This window comes from Rhinopithecus bieti, unplaced genomic scaffold (genome assembly GCF_001698545.2).
Source record: "Rhinopithecus bieti isolate Rb0 unplaced genomic scaffold, ASM169854v2 scaffold_7897, whole genome shotgun sequence".
Lineage (NCBI taxonomy): Eukaryota > Metazoa > Chordata > Mammalia > Primates > Cercopithecidae > Rhinopithecus > Rhinopithecus bieti.
The window spans coordinates 44,232-72,185 of NW_016805510.1; the positions used below are offsets into that span (position 1 = coordinate 44,232).

The 27,954-nt window shown below is 52.8% G+C and overlaps 1 protein-coding gene across 1 annotated transcript in view; it reads right to left on the minus strand.

Annotated features, from left to right (window-relative positions):
- PLEKHG4B (pleckstrin homology and RhoGEF domain containing G4B) overlaps positions 1–26,880 on the minus strand; it is a 44,623-nt gene extending 17,743 nt beyond the window's left edge. The window contains exons 1-11 of the mRNA XM_017872716.1: positions 26,472–26,880; positions 23,345–23,554; positions 23,074–23,197; positions 21,005–21,098; positions 14,609–14,695; positions 11,188–11,304; positions 10,739–10,837; positions 9,936–10,075; positions 9,234–9,372; positions 4,836–4,997; positions 3,323–4,083 (exon numbers count right to left, since the gene is read on the minus strand). Of these exons, the coding sequence (XP_017728205.1) occupies positions 3,323–4,083; positions 4,836–4,997; positions 9,234–9,372; positions 9,936–10,075; positions 10,739–10,837; positions 11,188–11,304; positions 14,609–14,695; positions 21,005–21,098; positions 23,074–23,197; positions 23,345–23,554; positions 26,472–26,880 (2,342 nt within the window). The remainder of the gene's footprint in view (positions 1–3,322; positions 4,084–4,835; positions 4,998–9,233; positions 9,373–9,935; positions 10,076–10,738; positions 10,838–11,187; positions 11,305–14,608; positions 14,696–21,004; positions 21,099–23,073; positions 23,198–23,344; positions 23,555–26,471) is intronic.
- Positions 26,881–27,954: the final 1,074 nt, after the last annotated feature.

Consider the following 27,954-nt stretch of genomic DNA (forward strand, 5'->3'; position numbering starts at 1 on the left):
ACCTGCACCCTGCTCATTCTCTCCCTGTTACCTGGAGCTGCTCCCCTGATACACAGTAACTTGAAAAGATAAGGACTATATTTCAAAAAGAAGCTTGTCACGTGAAACATTTCCATATTATTGATCGTGGCCTTTTCAGAGGAAAGATCCCTTGGAAACCAAGGAAGAGATTCCCAGGGTCCCTAACTGAAACTGAACGTCACCTTCCTCGTTCCAGCTGGTTTGATTCTAGCGGTAAGATGACTCAAACACTTCCAGCAGCAATGCTTCTGCAAGGAAGGCAGTGGTGGAAATTTTGTGAGAAAACAGCTTTCGGATCCACGCCCACTGCTGACCGACCGGGAGATTTTCTTGAGAGTCAGCTTCCGCGGTAGTCACTCCTGACCCAAGGGGCTCAGCACCTTACGCAGCAGCTTCAGGGGGACTCAGGGGCTGCAACGGCCGGAGAGCAAGGCTGGGGGCGCAGGACGGCCCAGAGGTGGACAACAGCAGGCTAGGCCCCAGGGACGGCTGTCCATGGAACCCTCTGCCCCGCCCTCGGCTGGGGTCTCCCTGCCTTCAACGAGGGTCCTGAGGAGGGGCTGCCGAGCAGGCTTTGTAGGGGGACTGTTCCTGTGAGGGGTGAGCCTCCGCTGCACTGCTGGGTCTTGAAGAGCCCTTCCTGACAACACACATCTGCAGGAGATGTGGGCTCCCCCATGGCTGCCCGGAGTCTCACTACCTCTGTATCCCCAGGGCTGGGCAGGACCAGAGGACCCACTCGTGTTGCCCTGAGAGTGTGGAGAGGTGGGCTGGCCGGTGTGGTCAGCTTGGCCGGGTGGTTCCTCACATGCAAAACTGTGGTGCTGGGATCACAGAGGCCCAAACTGGGCTTCCTAAATCAGGTGCTATTCTTTTGTGTACTTTTTTTTTTTTTTTTTTTTTTTTTTTTTTGAGACGGAGTCTCGCTCTGTCGCCCAGGCTGGAGTGCAGTGGCCGGATCTCAGCTCACTGCAAGCTCCGCCTCCCGGGTTTAAGCCATTCTCCTGCCTCAGCCTCCCGAGTAGCTGGGACTACAGGCGCCCGCCACCTCGCCCGGCTAGTTTTTTGTATTTTTTAGTAGAGACGGGGTTTCACCGTGTTAGCCAGGATGGTCTCGATCTCCTGACCTCGTGATCCGCCCGTCTCGGCCTCCCAAAGTGCTGGGATTACAGGCTTGAGCCACCGTGCCCGGCCCAAAACCACTTTTACATTCACCATAAACGAATGCGGGACGCTTAGGCTGGTGGCTCGGTTTCATAGGCTGGTGGCTCGGTTTCATGAGCTGGCTGGAGCGTGGCCACCTGGTCGCTCTCAGCAACTGAGCCTGGAGGGCAGGGCCCACACTCCGGCAGCGTGAATGCCAAAGCCTGGCCTGGGCTGTGGGACTCCCCGGGAGAAGGTTCTCTGGGTTCTGCTGGGGTGGGGTCTGAGCGTGTCCCACAGCTCTGCAGCTCTGACAGCGCCCATCAACTGTACTTTCAAAGGGCCACTGGTGACCCGGGGGCCCTTCCCTAACAGATAGTGAGGTACACTGCTTTTCTCTTCTACTTGATAGCATCTTACCCCCAACCTTCTTAAATAACTCGATCCTAATGATACCAATGGGAGCTGGAAGATTTTTTTTCTACCATTATTTGTATTTATTTGTTTTTTAAGTTGGAAAAACTTAAAAGCAGCTAATGATGGGAAGCACAGCTGTGGGCAGACATGCTGCTGAACACACATTCCATCCACAGCAGAGCTGCAGAACTTGTCCCCTTCACTCCTGCATCACAGATTTGACAGATTCTCACTGTTTCTGAGAACACAGCACCTCCTGGCTGGTCAGGAACTGGCTCTCACAGCACAGGCGGGAAGGCCGAGGCCCGATGTTGTGACCCACACAAAAGCCTCCTCAGTAAATATCCAGAAACAAAATCAGAACAAGGATGGTCTTGATTTGGTCTTGACCAAATGGACAATGTACTCACTAGGCAGCAACAGCTGGAAATCACACAGGGGTGGGTGGGGGTCCCCCCTCCTGTGTTCTGCTGCCTCCCAAACCTGAAACGCGGGCTCAGTGAAGACAGAATCGTCAGTGCAGCCACCTGCTGAGACTCAGGGACAGCGCTCGGCATTCCTCTTACGGATTTGGAAGGGCTAGCCTGTACTCAGGCCCAGCCGGCAGATATCCCTGGATCACTCACACCCATGGTAAAAACCAGAACCTCATGTTCTACCTGGAGTTTTACCCTTAACAAGGTAAAGACTGAGGTTTGGCAACCTAAAGGTGTGTTTCAGAAGAGTGTTCTCTGGCCTTCTCCGTTCAGATTAAACCTGTGATCAGGGCGTGAGGAGGAAACCCCTTCTATGGAGCTTAAGGCAGAGGCCCCCAACCCCCGGGGCCACTGACTGGTGCCCGTCTGTGGCCTATCAGGAACCAGGCCACCCAGCAGGAGGTGAGCGGCAGGCAGGGAGTTACCAGCTGAGCTCCGCCTCCTGTCAGATCAGTGGCGGCATTAGTCTCGGAGGAGCACGGACGCTACTGCGCACGGGAGGGGTCTAGGTTTCGTGCTCCATATGAGAATCTAATGCCTGATGAGCTGAAGTGGAGTAGTTTCATCCCAAAACCATCCCCCCAACCCCTGCGGTCTGTGGAAAAATTGTCTTCCATGAAACCTGTCCCTGGCGCCAAAAAGGTTGGAGATTGTTGGCCCAAGACGCAGAAACCAACCAAATGACAAAGCACCTCATGAAATTCTCCACCTCCAGCCCTCACGGCCAGTACCACATGGGCAGAAGATGGAGGTTCAGACCGCATCCGGCCTAGGCAGGGGCCGAGCGCGCCCACCCTTACCAGTGAGTGGATACATCCTTTGCAGGCTCGACAAGTGAGAAGGGGCCTCTTCAGTGAGGCAATGGACGCACGGGTGCACCTTCTTACCCCTAACACTAGAGACTTTCTAAAACGTATTTTTAAGGTAACTCTTCTTGGTGTCGGGGGTTGATGTGCTGCCTGTAATTTTCTGTAAGTGGGCTGAAAATAACTAGAGTTGGTCACACGGTTACTTAACCATCAGAGTGAGTGTGTGTGTGTTAACACGCCATCCAGGCAGTGTTCAGTGGTCCCTTCTGAACACGGGGGCAGGTAACTCATACCTAGTTTAAAATTGTGTTTCTTCTCGGACCGGGCAGGTGGACCCAGAGGGATGTCTGTGGATTTACTTTCTACTTTGCAGAAGAGAGTTTAATGCTGAAATGGCTTTGGGTTTCTAGATCCCCAAGGGATGCTAGGACCAGAGGAGGGAGACGTCCACCTCACCTGCCCACCTGCCGCTTCCCGTCTTCCTCAGCAGGGTGGAGCCCCGAGGGAGAGGACAGACTCTGGCTCCGAGTGACCGGGGGGCTCCTGGCCTGCGGCTGCAGCAGGAACTTCTTCTCTGTGGCCACAGTGCTGGTTACCTCCAGGCCCTTGCTGAAGACACCGGTATGGCCTGGCTGGCAGGAGTCCCTGGGGCCACTGTCGGGCTGAGGTATCTTGAAACTTTGCATTTTCTTTACCATTTTCTTCTGGGGATGTTTCCTGGGGTGGCTGGCCGGGGTCTGGGTGGGCTCAGAGGAGCAGGCAGAGCTGTCCTGCGGGTGGGCCGTGGTGGCCGCTGCTCCTGAAAGGCCCCTGAGGGGGGACACTGGGTCCCACGGAGCACACAGCCCTGGGCCCAGGGGCTCCCCGTCCTGTCCACACAGAAGCGCTCGTCCAGGGAGGCTGGGTTCCCAGGCACCATCCTCAGTGTCCGTGCTGGGAACTGAGGCTGGCTTACGGGGCCTCCTCATGGCCTCCTGAGCACACTCACGCTTTGGGGGGCTCTGGGCAAGGGGCGGTGAGCTGGGGCCTGGGGCGGCCTCAGAAAGGGCCTCTTCCAGATGGAGCCGGGTCTGAGGGCACTGCAGCCACAGGTCTTGCTGCGATGCCCACGCCTCTGCAGCCACCGAGGTAACCTCCTGGTGACAGCTCCTCAAACACTCAGCCACGGGTGAGGAGGGATAAGCCTCCGGGTCCAGGGGCCCCAGCCAGCTGCTCGCCTGTGGGACAAGGAGGGCTCTGCTCAGTGCAGTGGAGGAGGGGCCGCCCCAGAGCCAGCTCAGGCACTGCTGTTCCCAGGTCAGCCTAGTCAGGGACCAGGGGACCAGACAGCAGAGGGAGAGGCAGCCCCATCACCCAGTGGGGGCTGTGGCCGGGTTCAACCGAAGGGCAGGTGGGCTGTGTCTGACCCCACGGGGTCTGTTCTCCATGCCAGAGGGCACCATGGGGGATGTCCTAGGACCACTGAAGACACCGTGTAGACCAGTTATGCCACATCCTGTGAACTGAGAGAGGCATGACAGGGCAGACGGCTCTACCCTGCTCTGGCCACCCCATGACCCCTTCAAATGCTGTCTTGACAGGTGAGCTCCTAATGGCGTGCAGTCCCGGGCACGGGGGAGTTCGCCGGCGTGCAGTCCCGGGCGCGGGGGAGCTTGCAGGCGTGCAATCTGCTGCAGCACTTGTTTGGGGTTTTGGGCAGTCAGTGGAATTTTGTAACTGAGCCACTAAACACACAGAGAAATGTGTGTGTGAGTTTGGCTGGTCTGTTTGGTACAATATCGAATGCTTCACAGGTCAACTCAGAGCCTTCTCCAGAGAGCTGTGCGTGCAGTGGCCAGGGGCTCCATCGCAGGTGCCGGGCCTCTGTCCTAGAGCCTGGCCCACTCTCTCCAACTTGTGTGGGGAGGCGTAAATGCCCACAGCCTAAGGAGCCAGGATCCCTGGGACGCACACCCACTGGGTCTCTTACCGTCTCGCACAACTCGGATGGGCGGGTCCACCTGGCCGGCTCTCCCTTCCTGTACTCAGCCTGGCTGACCACAGCACTCAGGCCCCTTCTGAAATCCTGGACCATTTCCTCTGTATGATGCGGGTTCTCCTTCACCAGCTGCAGTCCTTTCTGGCAGGATTGCTGCACCCAAGGAACACATTATCAGTATAAGCCTGGCGCTTCCACGTTCGTGTCTCCAGGTGGGGGCTCGGTCTGCATGTAGCCACCAACACCAAGGCTGGGACGGCCCACAGTGCTGCCTGCCGCTGCCTCCCGTTCTCAGGAGCAGGCACCAAAGGACCGAGGAATTTCTCTAGTTCTTTTCCAAACCATGATTTGATCTACACAGGGGAAGAACATTTATACTTAAACACATGAAGGAGTCACACTCTAGGATTTAGCAGGACCCAGGGAGGGATGCGTCTTGGTCCTGTCCTGAGTACACGCTGCACAGGGCTGACGGCCTGGCTGCGTAACCCCCGTGAATGGACACGACTGATGAGAGGTGGTCACAGGCCTCTGAGGCTCAAGCTCCAAGCTCTTTTCATTGTTTGGAAATGGACATTAAAATCACTGAACAATAGACCCCGGAATTTTTCACTTTGAAACTGGTTAATATGGTAAACACATTCCAGAAATATGCTTCAGGCACGTGGCTGCTTGGCCCCTTGAGGCTGCCTGGGAAAGACGGGGGAGCCCTTGGCTGAGCCCTGCTGGGCAGAGCACCTGTGGCTACGCACCCTGGTGACAAGACCAAGGTTCTTATTTTGGAGGCGTTTACCTCTGGACTCAGTGGAAATGTCAGAGGTAAGCCCTTCATGTTGTCATTAAACAGCAACACCAGGGGCGACTGGGGGTCAGATGCCCAGAGATGAGAGGCCTGTTGTGGAGAAGAGAACAGCTGGCTGGATCCATAACCATCAGAAAGGTACCCAATGACCCCAGACATGCAGCAGAGAAGAGACAGACCAGTGCATACGCTGTCTTTAAACAGAGCCAGAGTCAAGAAGAAAATCACAGCACCTTGATTCTTAGGAGCATGGGCGGAGCCTTGGAGCTGCCAGGTGAGGGGCAGGTGCGGCATCGGCAGAGCCGAGTGGGGGTGGCGCAGAGCCAGAGCCCAGCCTCCAACCTTGCAGAAAAATCAGCTGTCATTGGTTTCAAGATTTAAATACAAAAATTCAAGTCGTAAAGGTTCTATGATGAAATATACTAATAATTCTATAACCTTAGAGTAGAAAGGGTTGTTTAAAAGGTAAGCAAAGCTAGAGGACAAATGAAAAACTGGGAAAACAAGTGGAACATGAAGGATCCATATAACACAGAGAGAAGTGATGATCAACCCTAGAAAAACTGTCTAAAGCATGAACAAGTAATTCACTACAGAAATAAAAATAATAAATGTGTGAAGAGAATGTCCAGCTGGAGCACAGAAAATCTGAGGGCACACTGTTGAGGGGCTCCATTTCCCCGCGGGGTGGCCGGCAGGAGGCAGGTGCAGCTGGAGTGCCATGGCCCATGCATGGAAACCTCCACAGACCAATGGCCTGACCCCAGCCATCCGAGCCTAGCAATATATCCAGAGTCAACACCCATGGGCTGTGAAGGAAGCAGAGACACAGAGATGTTCAACATGGGGACACTTCTAACAGCAGAGAGGGAGGAGCCCAGGACCATCAGTGTGAACACGGCTCGGGGACCCAGCTTGCAGCGCACACCCACACACAGGGTGCCGAGGCCGCCACATGCATCATCCCGTATGTGCAAATCTATGTTTCTAATTTTCCCACAGTGTGCACACACTTCTTAGGTTAAAAATATAGACAGACGTGCACCTATATATAGCTTGACCACCTATCCGGTCACGTGTAGAGTTTCCATGTGAAGACTGCAGAGCGAGATATGTGTCCTCCTGAGACACCACTAAAGCCCTGCCAGCATCTTCCAAGGTGTGTAACCCTCAGCACAGTGGGCAGAGAGCAGCCAGGGCACAAACCTGGAGGCCAGGAAGGAGGCGGGAGTGGCAGGGCCTGAGGAGAGCAGAGGCGAAGTCCCAAGACTCCACGGGATGGCGTGAGGGAGTGTGGGAGGGAAGGAGCTGGGGCGCCCTGCTCCACAGGGCCTGGGGTCTGTTCCCTGGTTGGGGGGATCCAGGCAGTGCAGCAGGCGAACACTGAGCTGTGGCCAGGCACCCCCTTCAGGCAGGATTAGAGGAAAAGAATCAGATCACCAGGGAGAAAATGCTACAGATGCGTGGGCCACAGGCTTCCTAACCAGGGAGGCCAGGAAAGCCTCTGGTGCCAGAACACACCCGCAGAAGCCACAGGCCGTGCACTCATCATGATTAGTACAGAGAGGGGATCATTCAGAAAACAAACAAGCCCATGGAGTTAAAAAGCAAGAGCAGAAACAAAAACTCAATAATAGAGGATAAAGCCGAGAAAGTCTACCTTACAAGGACAGCACACAGCTAGCGGTGGGGAACACTGAGGCAACAGGACAGAAAACTCCAGGACCAGATTGAAGTGTGGAGCTGTGGGAAACACAAGCACCACGAAGGACGAAGGACATGTTACAGGATTCCCAGAAGAGAGAGGCGTGGTGCAGACGCAGAGAGCACACCTGCCCTCCGCGCACCTGGGCGACCCTCAGGCATGGAATTCCCAGAACAGAGGGGTGCGGTGCAGAGGCAAAGGGTACACCTGCCCTGAGCGCACCTGGGCGACCCTCAGATTCCAGAGCCCCGAGGACGACAGGAAAGTCTGCAGCTTCCAGCGAGAAGCAGGGCGCAGGCGGAAGGCTGGGAGTGGGATGGAGGCTAAGCTCAGGGGCAGGGCCTGTCAGCTGGCGAAGGGAAACTGAAGTGACTGCTGGCCGTGAAGGTGGAGTAGAGACACTTTTAGGTACCAGGGCCTCAAAAATGCTCATCCCAAGATCCCGTTCTCTGGGAAGTCCTGGAAGTTATTCTGCATAAAACACCAAAGTAAATGAAAAAAGAGGAAGACGTGGGTACAGGAAATAGGAGACCCCACAGGATGGGGAAGAGTGGGGAGGGAGATGGGGGAGACCCCCCAGGAAGGAGTAGGACGAGGAGGGGAAGATGGGGGAGAACCCCCAGTATGGGCAGAGGGAGGAGGGGAGATGGAGGAGACCCCCAGGACAGAGGGCACAGAGACAGCCCGGACTGGCTGGTGGCTGCAGCTCTGCCTGACTCCACTTGCCTGGTGTGGGGTTCCTGCTCCCACCCCAGGGCTTGGACCAGCTGGGCCCCTGGCCAATGCCTGGGAGCTGGGGTCAGTAGTGGGGAGGCTGGGAGCGAGCACACCACCTCACGTCCCTGCCACACATCCTTGTCTGGAGGCTCCCGTGAGGGTGAGCGCATGGACCTGAAGGCCGGGGGAGCTTTGTCAGCAGACAGGAGGGCTGGGGATGCCTCCAGCCCCGCTGCACGCCTCTCCATGCTGCCGGCTTTCACCCGCACATTCATTGCAGTAACAGTTGTTGATAAAATAATAAGGATTGATATAAAAATGTGCAAGTTTTGAAGATTTTATATGCAACAAAACAGAAACGTTTCGTCTGAGTGTGTGCCCCTTAAACTGTCAGGCCCAGAGGAGAACCAGAGTGAGGCAGCAGCACTGTCCGTGCCCCCGAGCTAAGCAGTCATTTTGCTGGCACCCCCCGAGCTAAGCAATCATTTCAGAGCCGCTGCTATATGGACCCCAGATTCCGCAGTGTGTCCACCAAGGGTCATCAGTAACCCCAGCCACACTGCACACTGGACACCACAACTCACACCCTGTCGTCCAGCAGCGCGTGGCCAACCCACCAATGCCATTTCTGTGACCCAGAGAATCATGAAAAGCCACTTCTGTCGTCACCCCTCCCGATTCGTCCTCTTCTCTTTAAAACCTGGAGCCTCTCCCTGGCCTCCAGAGCCACTTCCCGAGGTCACCTGGAGGTTGTTTCCAGGCTGCCGTCCTCAGCCTTGGCCCAGACCCTCTCTACCTGTGCCGGTTTCACCTCGGCTTCTCGGCCACCGTGTGCACACGCACATGGAGAAAGCATCTGGAGGATGATACACCCAGCGATTCACGCTGGTCGCATCAGAAGACACAGTGTGAAATGATTTTTCTCCTTGGCCTCCTCTGGATTAAACAAATATTTTTCTCCACTGATCCAGTGTCTCTCATGTAAAAAATAAAATTTATTTCTTTTTACACAAGCAGCAAGGCATGCCCTATCCTGACATAATTTCATTCCAAATGGAAATCAGGTCAAGGCCCTAAAGACACAGTGTGAAGGTGAGAGGGTCGCCTTGGCCAGCCTGGCCTGGAGGGGATGCTGACCAGGCCGCCTTCTTCCTGCAGCTCTGACCTGGTCATTCCTGTCCTGGAGTGATGCCAGCTCCCGGAGGCGCTCCAGCTGCTGGAGACGATTGTTCGAGGCAAGGACTAGCCTGTGCACCTCCTCATCCACTCGGTCGTACAGGCTGGTGGCAGCCTCCAGGGTGTCCCTGCGGAAAAGAAGGCAGTCCTCAGGCTCCCAGGCGGCCCCTGGAGGAATCTGCTCTTGGTGACAACCCCATGTAAAAACCCTGCTCCTTCCATTCCCTCATGCCAGAAGGCAACGGGAGCCCCAGGAGGAGGCCCACAGCCCAGGCGGGACACAGACGTGCTGCACGCATTCTGCCAACATCCTGGCCAGCCTGGGATGCAGGCGCCTGGAGGGGACCCATGCTGGGCAGCCTAGGCTGGACTGGCTGTGTGCAGCTGAGATACACAGGGACTGCTGGGGGTGGGCACAGCTCCCCAGGCAGCACGGGTCAAGAATGAGCTCATTCTGGCGCACTCTGGCCACCTCCCACCGAGCGTCCCCAGAAGCTGGCTCCTTGGTCTTTGGAGCCTGTAAATGTGGAAAAGCTCAGACCTAGGCAAAGCGTGGCTGTCAGAACGGAGGTCTGGACCCAGCACAGAGAGGGCTCTCCTGGGAGCAGAGCGCCACGCCTCCTGGCTGCAAACTCCCCTGAGCAGCCCCCTTGATGGGCCAGGGCCCAGCGTGGCCCCTGTGAGTGCTCACCGGCCATCTTCTGTGCTGAGTTCTTCTCTCCTCAGCCGTGCCAGGACGGTGCCCCCCTCCAGCCTGAGGGACACGAGCAGTGGGTTTTCCAGGACAAGCTTCATCATCGTCTCATGCTGGTCAATTAACTCGGCAACTTCCTGCATGGGGTGGGGAGGAATACGCCTTTAACCCCCTCCTCCAAGGGGCAGGTCCTCCCAAGTGTAACAGTGGCAGGAATGTGGAGTGTGACCCACGTTCCTGTTTCCGTAAATCAAGCTGCAGGCCTGGTGGCATGACCGTGCCCACTCCTGAAGCTGATGGTCCAGACTGTCCCAGGGAGGGTGGGCCCCAGGGTAAGACCCCTGGGAGGGAGAAGAAGGGGGCTCAAAGCTCAACTGTAGGAGGTGAACCTGCCATTTAGACCAGGGACAGACAGGCAGGCCTCACCCACAGACCCTGGGCCCCTCGGCCTGGCAGCTGGGCTGTCAAGAGCCCTGTGGTCAGCCCGCCTCTGTCTTGTTGGAGTGACTCATTCCTGGCAGCCGCTGCCGCTCACGCCGCTGCACATCGTCAAGTGCAGTGACACGGTTTTCCTTCTGGGTACGGTGGAACATTTTTGGTGACAAAGGGGAGGAAATGGCCTTTTGTGAATTGAGAGGGAATTTAAGAGTTCAAGCCTAAACAGGATATTGAAAAAGGATTTGAAAATCTCTGCTACATATGACGGTGAACCAAATATTTATTTTCATGTTTGGCTAAACCTTTATGCCCCCACCTACCTGTCACATGAAGTGAACTTACCTGCCAGTGTGAGGACTTACCTGGGCTGTACCTGGGGTTCTGTGGATGTTCAGGGAGCAGAATGAATTCTGTAGGAAAATGATGGCTTCTTCGCAGTTTCCAGCGAAGTGTTCCAGCCTCTGTTGTGAGTTCAGAGGGAGGAGATTGTAAGGACATGGTCTGTTAGATGCTAAAGTAAGCAACTGTGAGTTCCAGTTCCTGCATTTAAACCGATCTCGGGTTGGGAAGCTTCCATGGGTGAAGGTCCCTGAGATCTACAGACACTTCCGGGGCAGCAGTGCCCTTCCCACCCAGGCTTGGCATCTCAGATGCACCACGGCATGCTTGTGGAGACACCAAGACCTGAATGGTGACTGTAATAAGCATGAGATCAGGGATGGTGATGTCTTTTCAAACTTGAGTAAAAACATCCACATGAGACAAAGTCCCCAGACACTGTGGCATGTGCAGCAGCTGGGGCTGAACCCACCTGACGGAAGCAGATCCAGTCACCATGGCTGTAGGGAAAGGAGCCATCGAGGTCTGTGGTCAGCTGGCAGCTGTCGACAAATTTGTGCAGGGCCTTCAGGGAGCTCACGACCTCACACTGCCAAGAAGAGGCACTCGTTGGTCATGGCTCCAGATGCATCTCTTGGGGGAAAACCCTGTAAATGGCTCATTCCTGGGTTTGGAGGACGGAGAGGCTGGCTCAGGGAGCATCGCCCCTGCTTTGCTGGAGGCACTGATAACAGCACCTGTCTGGGTGCAGTAATGAAAGTGAGAAGACGGGAAAGCAGGAAGCAAAGAGAAATGAAGGAAAGGCCCTGGTGAAGAAAAATCAAAAAAAAAAAAAAAAAAAAAAAAAAAAAAAAAAAAAGGGGGAGAAAGAAGAGGAAGGAAAAGGGAAAGAATGAGTCAAGGCCATTCTCCTGGTGTGGCAGAGGTGGCCCTTCTCAGATAAAACCCACAAACTCTGGACAAAATATAAGGAGAGTTTCCTGAAAGCCCCAGCAGCTGAGACAAGTCAGGCTTATTGTGGGGGCACCTAACGCTTGCATGCGGGGCCAGCAGGGGCGAGTTCCCGCTGTGCTCCATCCTCAGGGCCGCTGCCAGCAGGGAGTGGCTGAGCTCCAACAGAAAACAGGCATCCTTTTGACAGCAGGTGGCTTTGTAAAACAAAAAAAAAAAAAAAGAAAAGAAAAGAAAGGAAAGGAAAGGGGCTGGGCACGGTGGCTTACGCCTGTAATCCCAGCACTTTGGGGGGCTGAAGTGGGTGGATAACAAGGTCAGGAGATTGAGAATATCCTGGCCAACTTGGTGAAACCCCATCTCTACTAAAAATGCAAAAATTAGCTGGGCATGGTGGCGTGCACCTGTGGTCCCAGCTACTCGGGAGGCTGAGGCAGGAGAATCACTTGAATCCAGGAGGTGGAGGTTGTGGTGAGCCAAGATCATGCCACTGCACTCCAGCCTGGCAACACAGAACAAGACTTCGTCGCAAAAAAAAAAAAAAAGGAAAATAGAGGGGCATCTGACCAGTGTGGAGGCTCACACCTGTGATCCCAGCACTTTGGGAGGCTAAGACAGGCGGATCACTTGAGCCCAAGAGTTCAAGACCGGCCTGTGCAATAGGACAAAACTCCCATCTCTACGAAACAAACTACAAAAATTAGCAGAGCGTGCTAGTGCACACCTGTAGACCCAGCTACTCAGGAGGCTGAGGTGAAAGGATCACCTGAGCCTGGGGAGGTCAAGGCTGCAAGCAGCCGTAATCACACCACTGCAATTCAGTCTCAGCAATGGAGCTCGATTTTATTTAAAAACATAAATAAAATATAAAAACAATAAGCAAATGGGCATCTTTCTGGCCTGAAGAAAGAAGAAACAGAGGATGGGGTGGCCACACCACTGGAGAGTGAAAGTAGATTCCCAGAAGGGAGCAGCTGTGGAAGACGCCCCGTGGTGTGTGTGTAAACTCTCCCCCAGTCTCTGGCCGACCCTGAACTGTGCATGCATGGGGAGGACTCAGAGAATTAAACTGAACCCACTGTGGGAGACACAGAGCTTCTGGTTTGAGTCTAAGCACTCTACGTGCACGCCGGAATAACACTGTGAATCTATTACAGAACCCAGTCTCCCCAACAGAATATTTACAATGTCCGGAATTATGTGACACATCAAGAATCAGAAACATAGGATCTATTCTCCAGGGAAAGACAATCAGCAGAGGCCAACCCAGAGATGACCCAGAGGCTGGAATTATTAGACAAGGATTTCAAAGCAGCCATTAAAACTGTGCTCAATGAGGTAAAGGAAAAATGCCTGCAATTTATGAAAGAAGAGGACAACTCAGGAAAGATGTAGAAAATATATTTTAAAATCCACTGGAAATCTTACAGCTGAAAAATACAATATTTGAACTAAAACATTCACTGGGTGAATATATTAGTCTGTTTTCACACTGCTATAAAGATACTACCTGAGACTGGGTAATTTATAAAGGAAAGAGGTTTAATTGACTCACAATTCTGCGTGGCTGGGGAGGCCTTAGGAAACTTACAATCATGGCAGAAGGCAAAGGAGAAGCAAGACACGTCTTCCATGGCACAGGTGACACAGACAGAGTAAGGAAGGGCCACACTTTAAAACCATCAGCTCTCATGAGAAATCCCTCACTATCAGAACAGCATCTGCCTCCATGATCCAGTCACCTCGCAGCAAGTCCTCCCTCCACACGTGGGTATTAAAATTTGACAGGAGGTTTGGGTGAGGACACAGAGCCAAGCCACATTAGTGAGTTTAACAGCTGAAGAGATGACAGAGTAAGGAACCAGTGACCCTAAGGACAGGATCGATAGAACAACCTTATCTGAAGACTAGAGAGGAAAAAAGTTAAAAAAGACAGATTCTTAGAGATCTGTGGGACAATATTAGTATATGCAATTGAAGTACTGGAAAGAGAGAAGAGAGAGAATAAAGCAGGAAAAAATTTTTTAAGAACTAGGCCAGGTACTGTGGCTCATGCCTACAATCCCAGAGCTTTGGGAGGCCAAGGTGGGAGGACTGCTTAAGGCCAGGACTTAGAGATCAGCCTGGGGAACATAGCAAGACCCTGTCTCTTAAAAAAAAAGTAGCTTGATGTGAGGGTGCACACCTTCAGTCCCAGTTACTCAGGAGGCTGAGGTGGGAGAATCACTTGAGCCCAGGAGTTGGAGATTACAGTAAGCTCTGATTGCACAACCACACTCCAGCCTGGGTGACAGAGCTAGATGCTGTCTCAGGAAGGGAAGAAAAAAAGAAAAAGAAAGAAAGAATGGCTAAAAAGGTCCTAAATGTGGTGATAGACATGAATTCACAAATTTAAGAGTTCAAGCCAAAACAGGATAATGAAGAAAGCCAAGCCCACTCGCATCGCAGTCAATTTGCTGAAAAGAAAGGAGGTACCTTGGAAATAGCCGAAGGAAAATTAACACACTTCATAGAGATGAACAGTGATCTGAGTTATGACGAACTTTTCTTCTAAAATTATGGAGGCCAGAAGGCAACAGAGCAGGATCTTTAAAGTGCTGAGGGGAAAAGCAAAACTCCTCTCAAACCAGAATTCCAGATGTAACAAAAATATCCTTTCAGAATGAGGCCAAATGAAGATGTTTTCAGATAAAAGAGAATGATACAAAGAAAGAGGAGGAAAGAAAACATATGAGGTGGAAAAGAAGGGTCACACTTTTAAGTTTTTTGTGGCATACTCTGCAGGGCTCCTGCGAGAACTTACGGGGTAGGAAGTAGGTTTCCAGGCTCCCACATGGATGCAATTAGAACTTATCTAAATTCTTTCATGTGTTTAATCTCATCTAGGTGCCTTAATGCTTAATTTTGTCTATCACTCCGGATCCCACAGTCTAAACCATTACCTGAATTATTGCATCCTTGTCAGGCCTAAATGCAGATTCTTTATCTATCAACAGCAAGATACTATGAATTATAGGAGATGTGTTGTTCTGAAATAAATAAGAAATAAATATTACTGATTAGCTTTCTAATTTTTAACTTCATTAATAGAATTGCCCAATTTTGATTGGTACTACTTCTGTCATAGTTTCCCAGAGTACCTACAGTGCATAAAACATAGTGGACTTTGCCCTGAATTGTAAATTATTTGCCCTTATGAATTTTAATGTAATCAGGTTTATTGAGGTATAATTTACATACAATAAAATTCACCCTTTTCAGTGAATAGTTCTGTAAGTTTTGACGAAAGCATAGTCGTGTAATCATCACCACCATCAAGACAAAGAGCTGTTAAGCAACCCCAAAATTCTCTTGTGCCTCTTTGTAGTCAAGCCCTCCCCTATGCCCAGCCCCTGGCAGCCACTGATCTGCTTTCGACTCCACCAACTTGCCTTTTCTAGACATAAACAGACTAAGGCAGGAGTGGCCTCTCTCACTTAGCGCTGTGCATTAGGAACTCGTCCCTGTGTGGAGACTAAGGGTTTGTTCCTCTGTTTTGCCAAGCAGTATTCCACGGTATGCCTCACCACAATTTGTTCATCCATTCACCAGGTGAAGGATAACTGGGTTGTTTCCAGTTTTTGGCAATCATGGGTAAAGTCACTATAAATATTGTGTGAACACAAGTTTTCATTTATCTTCGATAAATATCTAGGAGTGGGATTTCTGGCTCATGTGATAAGTACGTGTTTTCCAGAGTGGCTGTACCATTTTGCATTTCCATCAGCAGTACCAAGCATTTGTTATTGTCAAGCTTTGTTGCTGTTTTTGTGTGTATCACTTTGGTTTTCAGTTGCATTTCCCCAGTGATTAATGATGTTGGGCAAATTTTCATGTGCTTATTTGCCATCTGTGTATCATCTTCAGTGAAGAGTACTCAAATCCTTTCCCATATTTTATTGGATTTTTTTCTTATTACTGAGTTTTGAGACTGTATATATTCTATATACAAATCCTTTATCAGATGTGTGTATATTTTCAATTGTTTCATTGTGGTGAAACATTATTATCATCATTTTTCAGTGTACAGTTCAGTAGTCTTAGATACATTCATAATGTCGTGCAACCACCACCTCCATTTGTCTCCATAACTCTTTTCATCTTGTAAAACCAAAACCCTGCACCCGTTAAAGAAAAACTGTTCATTATCCCCTGCCCCTGGCACCAGGCAACCACCATTTTACTTTCTGTCTCTGGGATCTGGGCTACTCTGAGTACTCTTAGAAGTGGAATGTTTGTCTTTTTGTGATTGGCTTATTTCACTCAACATGTCCTCAAGATTCATACATGCTGTGGCATATGTCAGAATTTCCTTCCTTTTTAAGGCTGGATAATATTCCGTTGTAAGGATAGGCCACATTTTGCTTATATATTCATCCGTTTATGGGTACTAAGGTTGCTTCTGTGTTTTAGCTGTTATGAATAATGCTGCTATGAACATAGCTGTATAAATATCTCTTTGAAACTCTGCTTTCAATTTCTTGGGTATATACCCAGACACAGTATTGCTGGATCATATGTAATCCTATGTTTACCTTTTTGAGGAATTGCCAAATTGTTTTCCACAATGAGTCACTATTTACTGTTCCCACCAACAGTGCGCAAGCGTTCCAATTTCTCCGTATCTTTGCCAACACTTGTTGTTTTTTTACAATAGCCACCCTAACGCATGGGGAAGTGGTATTTAATTGAGGTTTTGATTTGAATTTCTCTAATCTTTAATGACATTGAGCATCTTTTAATGTGCTCATTAGCCATGTATATATCTTCTTTGGAGAAATGTCTATCCAAGTCTTTTGTTCATTTTTGAATTGGGCAATTTGGTTTTTGTTGTTGTTGAATTTTAGGAGTTCTCTCTCTCTCTCTCTCTATATATTTTTTGAGACGGAGTCTTGCTCTGTCACCCAGGCTGGAGCGCAGTGGCCGGATCTCAGCTCACTGCAAGCTCTGCCTCCCGGGTTCATGCCATTCTCCTGCCTCAGCCTCCCGAGTAGCTGGGACTACAGGTGCCCGCCACCTTGCCCGGCTAGTTTTTTTTTTTTGTATTTTTTAGTAGAGACAGGGTTTCACTGTGTTAGCCAGGGTGGTCTCGATCTCTTGACCTCATGATCCGCCCATCTCGGCCTCCCAAAGTGCTCGGATTACAGGCTTGAGCCACCGCACCCGGCCAATTCTCTTGCATGTGGATATCTAGTTTTTAAGCACCATTTGTTAAAAAAGATGGTCTTTTCTCAATTGAATGGTCTTGGTACCCTTTTGAAAAATCATTTATGTATATGACTGTTAGTTTCATGGCTTTCTATTCTATTTGATTGTTCTATATGTCTGTTTTTATGCCAGTGCCATATTTTTTTGATTACTGTTGCTTTTTAGTAAGTTTTGAAATCAGGAACTGTGAGTCCTCCAGCTTTGTTTTTATTTTTTATAATTGTTTTGGCTAGTTGGAGTCTTTTGAGATTCCCTATGAATTTCAGGATAGGGTTTCCTATTTTGGCAAAAAATGTCAGTGGAATTTTGATAGGGATTGCACTGTATCTATACATCACTTTGTGTAGTATTGATATTTCAATACAATATTGTCTTCCAATCTTTGAACGTGAGATATCTTTCTATTTACATCTTTTTTAATTTCTTTCAGCTGTCTTATAGTTTTCAGTGAAAAAGTCTTTCACTTCTTTGGTTAATTCTTTTTGATTACTTTATTCTTATTGATGCTATTGTAAATGAACTGTTTTCTTAATTTCCTTTTCAGATTGCTCACTGTTAAGTGTATAGAAGTGTGACTGATTTTTGTGTGTTGACCTTGTATCCTGTTACTTTGCTGAATTAACTTATTTGTGTGTGTGTGTGTGTGTGTGTGTGTGTGTGTAACTGTTAGGATTTTCTGCATACAAGATCACATCATCTGGGAATAGATATAATTTTACTTCTTCCTTTCCAGTTTGAATGCCTCTTCCCCCCCACCCCTTTTTCTTGTCCAATTGCACTAGCTAGAACTTCCAGCAACATGTTGAAAAGAAGTGGGCATTATTGCCTTGTTCCTGATTTTAGATGAGAAGATTTCAGTTTTTTGCCATTGAGTATATTTCCTGTAGATTTTTCATATGACCTTTATTATGCTGAGGTAATTTCCTTCTATTTCTAGTTTATTGAGTGCTTTCATCATGAAAGATGTTGAATGTCAAATACTTTTTTCTGGCATCAATTGAGATGATCATGTGTTTTTCCCCCTTCATTCTGTTTGTGTGGTATATTACACTGATCAGTTTTCATGTGTTGAACCATCCTTGCATTCCAGGAACAAATTGTACTTGGTCAGGGTGTATAATCCTTTCAACCATCTACTGAATTTGATTTGCTATCATTTTGTTGATGATTTTTGCATCAACCTTCATAAGGGATATTGCTCTGCAGTTTTCTTTACTTTTAGTGTCTTTGGTTGGCTTTAGTATCAGGGTTATGCTGGCATCATAGAATTAGGACGTATTTCCTATGTGAATTTCTTTTGAAAAAGTCAATAAGGAACTTACGTGCTTGTAAAATATTTTATGGAAACTGAGTTTTGGCACTTCACACTGTGTCTACCTTGTGTTAGAGAAGCTAACTGAGCTTTAGAGCAATGCACTGTGAACCTTTTTTGGTGAACGCTAATAATAAGCATATATATTCTTTTTTCCACCCTGATGTCACTACCTTAGGTTTGCTCAGCAGGTATGGGTTCTTCCAGATTCCTCTCGTGCCCAGGTAACCTCTGGGTCAGCTTTGTTTCCTCCCCTAGAATCTGTTCCTTGACTGCCATTTCTTTGTCTAGGTGAAGCAAAGACCACTGCCCAGGTGCCCAACCAGAGACAGCTCATGCTCATGCTGTGGTGCAGGAGGGCCTCATGTTCCTTTCTTGGAGGCCTCGAGAATTCTCAGAACCTCTCTGATCAATGCCTCCCCTGGCCCTGGGCGTCCCTGAGGCTTTCCTGACAGTATTTGTGCACTGGGGACTCCTGTCTAGCCTAGCTGGTGCAACCCAACTTGTGGCACTTCCTGTCTGGACCTCGGCCTGTGCTCTCTCCTCCCAGTGACCCCTTCCTGACCTCGGGGAGTCACCTCAGCCCCTTGCCCAGCCCAAGGTCCCTGTCACTTGCTCCCAGGCCAGCCAATTTCTGCTGGCCCAGCCACACTGCCAGGCAGTTCTGGAGGATGCCACTGCAGGGCCCAACCTGAGTGGATCCCACTCTGTAAAGAGGGTCATGACTGAGGCTGTCTCCTCCAAGTCTCACGTAGGACACTGAGATTTTCTAACAAGAGCCACGTACTGTGAAAGTAAGAAGAAACCACAGGCAGGACTGACAGTAAAGAGGGAGACAAGAGGCAGGTTCACTCTAAGGTGAGGGGAGGCAGGCTCCATGCAAGAGGGGAAGTGTAGGGGAGAGAAGTGGTGGCAGCAGGGTGGAGAGAGAAGAGGGAAGACTGTGGCGGGGGGGTAGGAAGGAGGACTGCAGGGTTAGAGAAGAGGAGGAAGGACCACAGGGTGGGGGGAGGGGATGGGGGGCCACAGGGTCAGGGGAGAGAAGGGAGGACTCTGGGGGAGGAGAGGAGGGGGAGATGAGGGAGGACTCAAGAGTTAGGGAAGAGGAAGGAGGACCGTAGGGTGGGGGAAGAGGAGGGAGGACTATGGGGGAGGACAGGAGGGAGGACTGCAGGGGAAAGAGGAGGGAGGACTTTAGGTTAGGGAAGAGGAGGGAGGTCTACAGTGGAGACAGGAGGGAGGACTGTGTGGGGGGGAGGAGAGAGGATCACAGGGGTGAATAGAAGGGAGGGCTGTAGGGTTAGGAAAGAGGAGGGAGGACCATGGTGGGGAGAGGAGGGAGGGCTACAGTGTGTGAGAGAGGAGGAACCACCATGGGGGTAGAGAGGAGGGAGGACCATGGAGGGGGAGAGGATGGAGGACCACGGGGGGAGGATGGAGGGTCACAGGGTGTGGGAGAGGAAGGTGGGCTGCAGGGTGGGAGAAGAGGAGGAACGACTGTGGGGGTGGAGAGGAGGGAGGACTGTGGAGGGGGGAAGAAAGGAGTACCATGGGAAGGAAGATGAGGGAGGGCTGCAGAATGGGTGAGAGGAGGGAGGACCACAGGTTGGGAGAGAGGAGGGAGGAGTGCCAGTGGAGAGAAGAGGGAGGCCCATGGAAGGGGAGAGGAAGGAGGACTCCTCAGTGGGGTGAGTTCTGGCAGCACTGTCTCTGACTGATGTCTTTCCTGGCACAACCTGCCACCTGGTGTCCCTAAACTTGAGTTTCCTCAGTGAATACAGGAGCCACTGCCTCCATCTTCAGCAGGGACAGCAAGGGCGTAATGGGTTTAGCTTCGTGGAGTGCAGGTGGGGCATGGGAGAGGGCACCCTGGGTTCTGTCCCCATCCCCTCCCTGTCCCTGTCCCTGGACCCCCCATCCCTGGTCTCTCCCCGTCTCTGGGCTCCCATCTGCCCCTGCTCAGGCAGTGGCATCTTCCCATCCGCAGTGCTTCCCATCTCCTCTGGATGTTGCTTATGGTTCAATGCAGGGCCCCTAGGCCATGCACAGTGGCTCATGCCTGCGATCCCAGCACTCTGGGAGGCTGAGGTGGGTGGATCACTTGAGTCCAGGAATTCAAGACCAGCCTGGGCAACGTGGCAAAACCCATCTCTAGTAAACATATAAAAAATTAGCTGGGCATGGTGGCACACGCCTGTGGTCCTAGCTACTCTGGAGGCTGAGGCAGGAGCATGGCTTGAGCCTGGGACTTTGAGGCTATAGGGTCCTGTAGCAATGGCACTGACCCTGTCTGGGGCTGCCAGGTTCGTCCCCACCCTGGTTCGTCCATGCAGTGAGCCATGGCTGCCCCTGCCTCCTCTGTCCTTTGTCTGAAGGGCAATGCTGTGCCCTGCATCCTGACGGAGGGGCATAGCAGGGGCAGCTGTACTGGGCAGGGATGAGGCTGTGCTGTCCTCCTGGGACAGGAGCCCACCACCTGGGCCTGGCTGGCTTTGCTTTTTAGGTTTGCAGTTGCCCCCAGCATGGAGCTTCCCCAAGTCCCCAGTGGATGGGCCAAGCCCACCTTCCCCAGTGTTGTCTGTGTCTGGCCCCGGAGAGCAAGAGCTGGACTCATCGGGAAGACCCCAAGAAGGAGGGGGCTCTGCACAGGGGCCCCCATCTCGAATCTTCACACTAAGCCTGTGGACTGGCTACTCCAGAACCACGATGTGGGCGGCCCCAGCGGCACACGACCCTGAGATGCTCTGCACACTCAAGGGACGCGACAACCCTGCCGTACCTGCAATCCCGCGAGGGCCTGGGAGACAGCAGGGGCGGCTGGACTCCTGCGTGCGTCCACCAGGACGACCAGCCCCAGGTCCCGGACCTCCTTCCTGGGGAGAGAAAGACAGCTGCTCTTAACCACCGAAGGTGAAATCTCTTACAAAAATGAGTTTCTCCACCTCTGAGACTAGTTGTTACTGGTTTCCTTTCAGCTCTAGAAGTTAGGGGTTCTCTATACACATCAGCCTTCCACTTCCTGAAGGTGCAGGCCCATTGGCTGGAGGCACCACCGTTGTTCCTCTTGCTAACCCGCTAGTGACGTCAGATAGTGTCTCGGCACGTGGGGCTGGGGCTACTTTCCCCTAAACACCCACCCATGCTCCTGGATGGACGAAATGGGCCCTGCTCCATCAAGGGGGCAAGGACTTCAGGGCCTTCTTGCCCTCGTGTATTTGTATGGGCTTTAACGTAAGCACAGAAGGTGGTTCTGATGATTCTGATGGGACGTGGATGGCCTGTTTCCAAGACGGAAGCTTGAGATCAGTCATGAGGGTCTTTACAATCCAGAGCCAAGCTAAGACTGTTAGAACATCTTTTAAACTAAAAATACCATCACGTGGTTTTGAAAACTCCAACTTAAAAGATTTGTCTCCGTGATTGTGATTGGAAACTTCGGTTCAAAATTTAATAGGAGAAAATAGTAGGTTGGGTGAGTTGATATATTCATTTTACAAAATTTCAGGGTTCAGCTGAAGGTAGTGAGTTATCTCATTTGATTGCTCATGCACAGTTACAGATCAAACACCTTGTTCTACTCTTCCCGCCTTCTCACTACCACACTTGACTAGTCTTAAAAAATACATAGCCTGGGCCGGGCACAGTGACTCATGCCTGTAATCCCAACACTTTGGGAGGCCGAGGCGAGTGGATTACCAGGTCAGGAGATCGAGACCATCCTGGCTAACACGGTGAAACCCCGTATCTACTAAAAATACAAAAAATTGCTGGGCGTGGTGGCTCAAGCCTGTAATCCCAGCACTTTGGGAGGCCGAGATGGGCGGATCACAAGGTCAGGAGATCGAGACCATCCTGGCTAACCCGGTGAAACCCCGTCTCTACTAAAAAAATATATAAAAAACTAGCCGGGCGAGGTGGCGGGCGCTTGTAGTCCCAGCTACTCGGGAGGCTGAGGCAGGAGAATGGCATAAACCTGGGAGGCGGAGCTTGCAGTGAGCTGAGATCCGGCCACTGCACTCCAGCCTGGGTGACAGAGCGAGACTCCGTCTCAAAAAAAAACAAAACAAAACAAAAAAAAAAACAAAAAATTAGCTGGACGTGGTGATGGGCGCCTGTAGTCCCAGCTACTCGGGAGGGTGAGGCAGAAGAATGGCGTGAACCCGGGAGGTGGAGCTTGCGGTGAGCCGAGATTGCACCACTGCACTCCAGCCTGGGCAACAGAGCAAGACTCCGTCTCAAAAAAAAAAAAAAAACTATATATATAGCCTGGCGCTGTGGCTACCTGGGAGGCTGAGGCGGGAGGAGGATCGCTTTAGCCCAGGAGGTTGAGGCTACAGTGAGCTGTGATTGCACCACTGTGCTCTAGCCTGGGCGACAGCAAGACCCTGTCTCAAAAAAAAAAAAAAAAATTGTGTGTGTGTGTGTTCTCTGAGAAACTTCTCCAGCTCTGATTCCAGGATTAACTCCCATTCTAATTAAGCTGTGTGTCTGGACACTGATCTTACAGCACTCATGTAGCCAAGGACACAAGAGAACCCTGACTCAAAGCCGGCAGAAGCTGCACATCACACGGATGGCTGAGTCCTGGTCAAGAGTGAGTGTGCCCCGCCCACCCCGTAGCCAGGTGTGTTTAATTTTGGGTGTCACTGGGAAGGATGTGTACAGAAGACAAGAAGTGGTGTGTAGAAATCAAGGCTGGAAGCACGTGGGTGCTGTTTTGAAAGATGAGGTTAGGAGAGGCAGAGTCTGGTCGTGGAAGCTGGCATCTCCCCGTGCCCCCCACTTTGCCACACACATGCAGCTGGGGTCCCATGGATCTGCAGGGTGGGGCCTGGCCCCCCGTCCCACCTGGGGATGCTATGGAAGTACAGCAGCAGTCGGGTCAGCTTGGAGCAGGACGAGTGTTCCCTGGTCCAGAGTGGGCTCCTGGTGCGGACCTGCACCACCGCTCTGCCCTGACGGTCTCGGGTCCCTGTGGAGACAGAGACAGGGCAGCTGCCAAGGGTTTCACTCCTATGAAGTGGTGAGCTGGGTCTGTGCTGTTGGCTTAGATATGAGATCTGCCCTGACAGAAGAGCCTGCTGTGTGCTCACCTGGGCAAGCGGCAGCCCATGCTCACCTGGGAGGGTGATGACCCCGGACTGCAGCAGCTCCTGGTTGACATCCAGCACCCGCTTGGGCACCTGGCTGGGGAAGTCCCCTGTGCCTGGCGGCCACCCTTCTCGCTCAGGGCGTGGCTGCTGAGCAGGCGCATCGGAAAGCCCGCTGGGGTTGTGGCAATGGAGGCTGCCGCCGTCTGTGCTGACACAGGCTGAGGACACAAGAACGTCTGGACAAAGGAAAGAGACCATGTCAAAGATGAAGGTTTTCCTGCCTGTTGAAAGCAGCTGCTCTGCTCAGCTTGCTATGCACCACGGGACAGAAACATGCATGAAAATAGGCGGTTCCATGAGAACTTGTCCCAGTTCACGTGGGAAGTGAAAGCATGTTCCACTGCACAGGGCACGCGGCATCATCACAGACGCGCGGCGTCATCACGGAGACAGATTCTCCAGCTCACAGACATGCTCCCTACCTGCAGACCCCCCATGAAGAACGGGTCATCTCATCCCTACTCATCTGCTCAAGTGCAAGTGCGCGTCAGTGGTGTGGACTGCACTGCGGGTGGGATGTGTGGTGCGTGCATGAGGATGTGTAAACTCTGCACGTATGATTCGTGAAGGCATGGACTGGCGGTGTTACTGTGTGTGGTGTGTGGAACTCTGTTCGGAGGTGCTGTCAATCTGGATAGAGTGTGATCATGACGGAGGGCATGTGACCCGGGTGTGCGCATGTATCGGAGGGCACGTGGACCACGATGAGGGGGTGAATTGCGTGTGTGTGCGACGAATGTATGGTAACTCTGGCACGTGTTGATTGGTTGAGGCATGGACGTGAGGTGTGTTACTGTTTGTGGGTGGTATGTGGAACTCCGTGTGTGGACGCTGGTCAATCTGGAGTGATGTGATCATGCGAGGCAGTGGACTGTGGTGTGACTGTGTGTGCATGTATTGTGTGAGGCATGTGACTGTGTGTGGTGTGTATGATTGTGTGCATGTATCATGAGGCATGTGACTGTGGTGTGACCGTGTGTGCGTGTATCATGTGAGGCATGTGACCATGTGTGGTGTGTGATTCCATGTGCATGTGGAACTTGAGCGTGTGATCGTGTGAGGCACGTGACTGTGTGTGGTTGTTATGGTGTGTGTGTGACTGCGAGGGGTGCTGCACGATTGTGTGTCTTCTCTGCCCAGTACAAATGGAAGAAAATCAATACAAAGGAAAGGTGAGGGGCTGGAAACCATGGGGAGGGGCTAGGACTTTTCACTTTAGCTGAACTGCAGTGAGGTGACAGAACACTTTCAGGAAGCGTTACCCCAAGTGAGTACTTCTGTTACAAAGCTCTTTCTGCAGTAGGTCCTGTGTGTGCGGCACTCTGGGAACCGTCAGAAGTTCCAGGCACAGCAGCCTAACTTCAAAGGCGAAAGGCCCTCGTGAGGTGGCTGGAACGGGCTGGGCCACATTTCTGTCTCCAAGGGCCGTGGTGCCTCCGAACCCCTGGTTAGGCCAGGTGGGTAGGAGGGTGGGCGGCCAGGCGGCTGTCTCCAGGCACCGCAGCAGGCGGCCCATGGAGAGGAGGGCTCAGCCGGTTCATTTTCGGAGGTTGGGTAGCCCTGCTCGCTGGAGCCCACATCAGTATGTTCACATGTTTTCCTTCTTTCCAACATCACTGGTTGTGTTACTCACAGGCTATTTCTTTACTCAAAAAACAAACAAACAAACAGATAATATTTGAAATATTTGATTTAAGAAATATGTTGTCATTCTTTTCTTACTTTATGCCCTGCAAAGTCTTTAAATCATCCCATTTTCTCTCCTAACCCTTGGAAACTGAATGTGGCCTCCAGTTGGAAACTGAGTCTGAGGATCTAGATGTAAGGTCGTCCTGGGTTTACAGGGGCCCCGAATCCAGCGATGGATGCCCGAGAGCAAGGAGAGGGAGATTCGAGTCAGAGGCAAAGGGGGGGACAGTCAGAGTGCTGCAGCAACAGCCCAGGACACCTGGAGTCCCAGAAGCTGGAAGAGGCAGGATGGGTGCCCCTGGACCTCGGGCACTCTGCCCACAGCTTGATGTTGGACTTTTGGTCTCCAGAACGTGAGCGCCAACATGAATATGGAGACTGGCTTCTTGTGGATCAAGTGACCAAACAAAACTGTGACAGGAGGGGGACAGTGCAGGGGGAGGCTGTGTGGGTGTGCAAGGGGGAAGAGGTGGGGTGCTGTCTAACCAAGAAGGAGGGGGTGGAGGAGTGTTCTTAGGGGAGGATTGTTGGGGTTCTTGGGAGGTGGCCGAGGGAAGCTGGCAGGGACCGAGGGGGTGGGATGGTGCGGGGGGAGTTGTGGGAACGTGGTGGGGGAAGGTGAGGGGGGTGTGCAGGGAGATGGTGGGGGTGCGACACAGGGGTGGGGGTGGGGGTGTGCAGGGGTTGGGTGTGCAGGGAGGGGTTGGGGGGTGTGCAGGGAGGTGTGGGATGGCCAGGGGAGGGGACTGGGGTGTGCAAGGGGGAGGTAGTGGGGTGGTGCGGAGGGAGGTTGGGGTGTGTGGGGAGGGGTAGGAAGAGTAGGGAGGGTGGGGTGTGGTGGCGAGAGGATTGTAAGGCGCGTCCGAGGCAGCGGTTGAGGGACGGGCTGTGCCAGAGGGGGGGTGTTGCGGGAGGTTGGAGGGGGCAGGGAAGGGGTGGGGGTGGCGGGGAGGTGGTGTCAGGAAGGGGTGGGGGTGTGCGGGGAGGGTTGTGGTGCGGGGGATGGGTTGGTGGGGAGGGTGTGGGGTGTGAGGGAGGGGTTGGGTGTGTGGAGGGGTGGGGGTGTGCGGGAGAGTTGGGTGTGGGGGGAGGGGTGGGGTGTGCGGGGAGGGTTGTGGGTGGTGCGGGGAGGTGGGGGTGTGCATGGGAGGGGGGTGCGGGGGAGGTTGGTGGGCCTGTGGCAGGGAGGTGGGGTGCCGGGGGAGGGGTGAGGTGGTGTGGGGGGAGGTTGTGGGTTGTGGGGGAGGGGGGTTGCAGGGAAGGTTGGGTGTGCGGGGAAGGGGTGAGGTCGTGGCGGGGGGAGGTTGTGGGGGTGTGTGGGGAGGGGTAGGGGTGTGCACGGGAGATGTGAGGTGTGCAGGGGAGGTTGTGGGGTGTGCAGGGGAGGGGGTGCGGAGCATTTACCTTCCTCTTTGATGCAGCCGGGACCCTCTACTGGGACACAGTTTGGGGTCCCCACAGCTTGTCCTCCTAGGTGGCCCCCAGGCCTGGCGCCAGCTGAGTGGTGGGAGGTGTGGCAGGCTGCAACCTGGGCCCCTCCGGAGCTTCTGGGCGCCCTTTCCCGGGACCGAGACCTCCTGGGAAGGGTCCGCCCCGTGGCTCCTGGACCTGCCCGGCTGGGCGTGTGCCTCTTCTTCTCTAGACTTGGGGTCTGTTGGGGGTCTCCCCAGGGGCCGGAGATTTCCTCCTGAGTCCCACTGGCTGCTGCCCCAGTCCCCAGGTCTCTGCTGGCTCCAGCCAGGGAGCTGCAGGCCAGGTCCCCGAGGGCCTCCTCAGAGCTGCCCAGGGGCATGGGGTTCCGCAGGGCCTCCATGTACGACTCCCTGAACCAGCGTCTAGGCTGCACACAACTGGGGTCCCCTGGCGGCCGCCTCCTGCTGCTCGGGATGTCCAGGTCTGTGTGGAAGGTGAGGGTCTTGGGGCCGTCCTCCTGGTTCAGGGGGTCTGGCCTCTGCTCCGACCCCCCGCAGTTCTCAGGGGGCATCCGTGGGCCCTGCTCTGAGGGGCTGACCTTTTCGAAGTCCCTGTCTGAGCTTCCAGACAGGGTCCGGGGGCTTCCCAGCTTGGCTCTTTCTGGGTAAGGAAGGTGCCTGAGCTGGTCGCTGCCCACATGCCCCTGGCAGCAGGGTGGGGTCAGGGTGTCGGGGGAAGGGGTGCTTCCCTGGAAATGGGGGCCTGCCATGGCTTGGGTGGGGGCTGGGGCCTCTGAGGGGCTGCTGGGCAGTTGCTCAGGACCTGTGCAGCTAGAGCAGCTCTGCAGGATGGCTCCAGGGCTGGGGACAAAGACAGGGTTAGTGATGTTGCTCCACGGGGCTCGGTGGACAGCCAAGCCTGAGGTCAGCAAGCAGGTGTGCAGGGGAATGTGGCTCCGTTCCTGGTTCACCCACTCCAGGAACGCCCCCGTGAAGACACAGCCATACATGGCCTCAGGGATGGCGACTTCCTCTGTGCCCCTTCCCAGCCGGGACAGGCATTTCAAGACCAGTCTAGCTGACTGCTTCCCCGCCGATGTGACCTGCAGGTAGAAGTCCCCAGGCTGGAGCCTGACTCCATGCAGGGACGCCAGTTGTACCACCACCTTCTCATGGGAACACAGCGGCCAACCTGGGTGCAGGAAGACCAGACCCCTGTACCTGGCCTGAGAAAAGAGAGAAAGGAGGTTAGTGGTGGGCACGGCCATAGCCTGGGCTCCTCCATGCCCTGGGTCTCCACCCCTCAGGGGAAGGTCAGTGACTGAGCTCCCACAGGGAAGGGGTCTCACGGGGACTGGGATGCACTGTCCCTTGGAACATAAAACAGGTCATTAGGACTAGAAAACCCATGGGCTTCTCTTTGGTTCAGGGGTCAGTTAAAAAAGCAATTGTATAGTTCTACCTGGGGGCTGGGG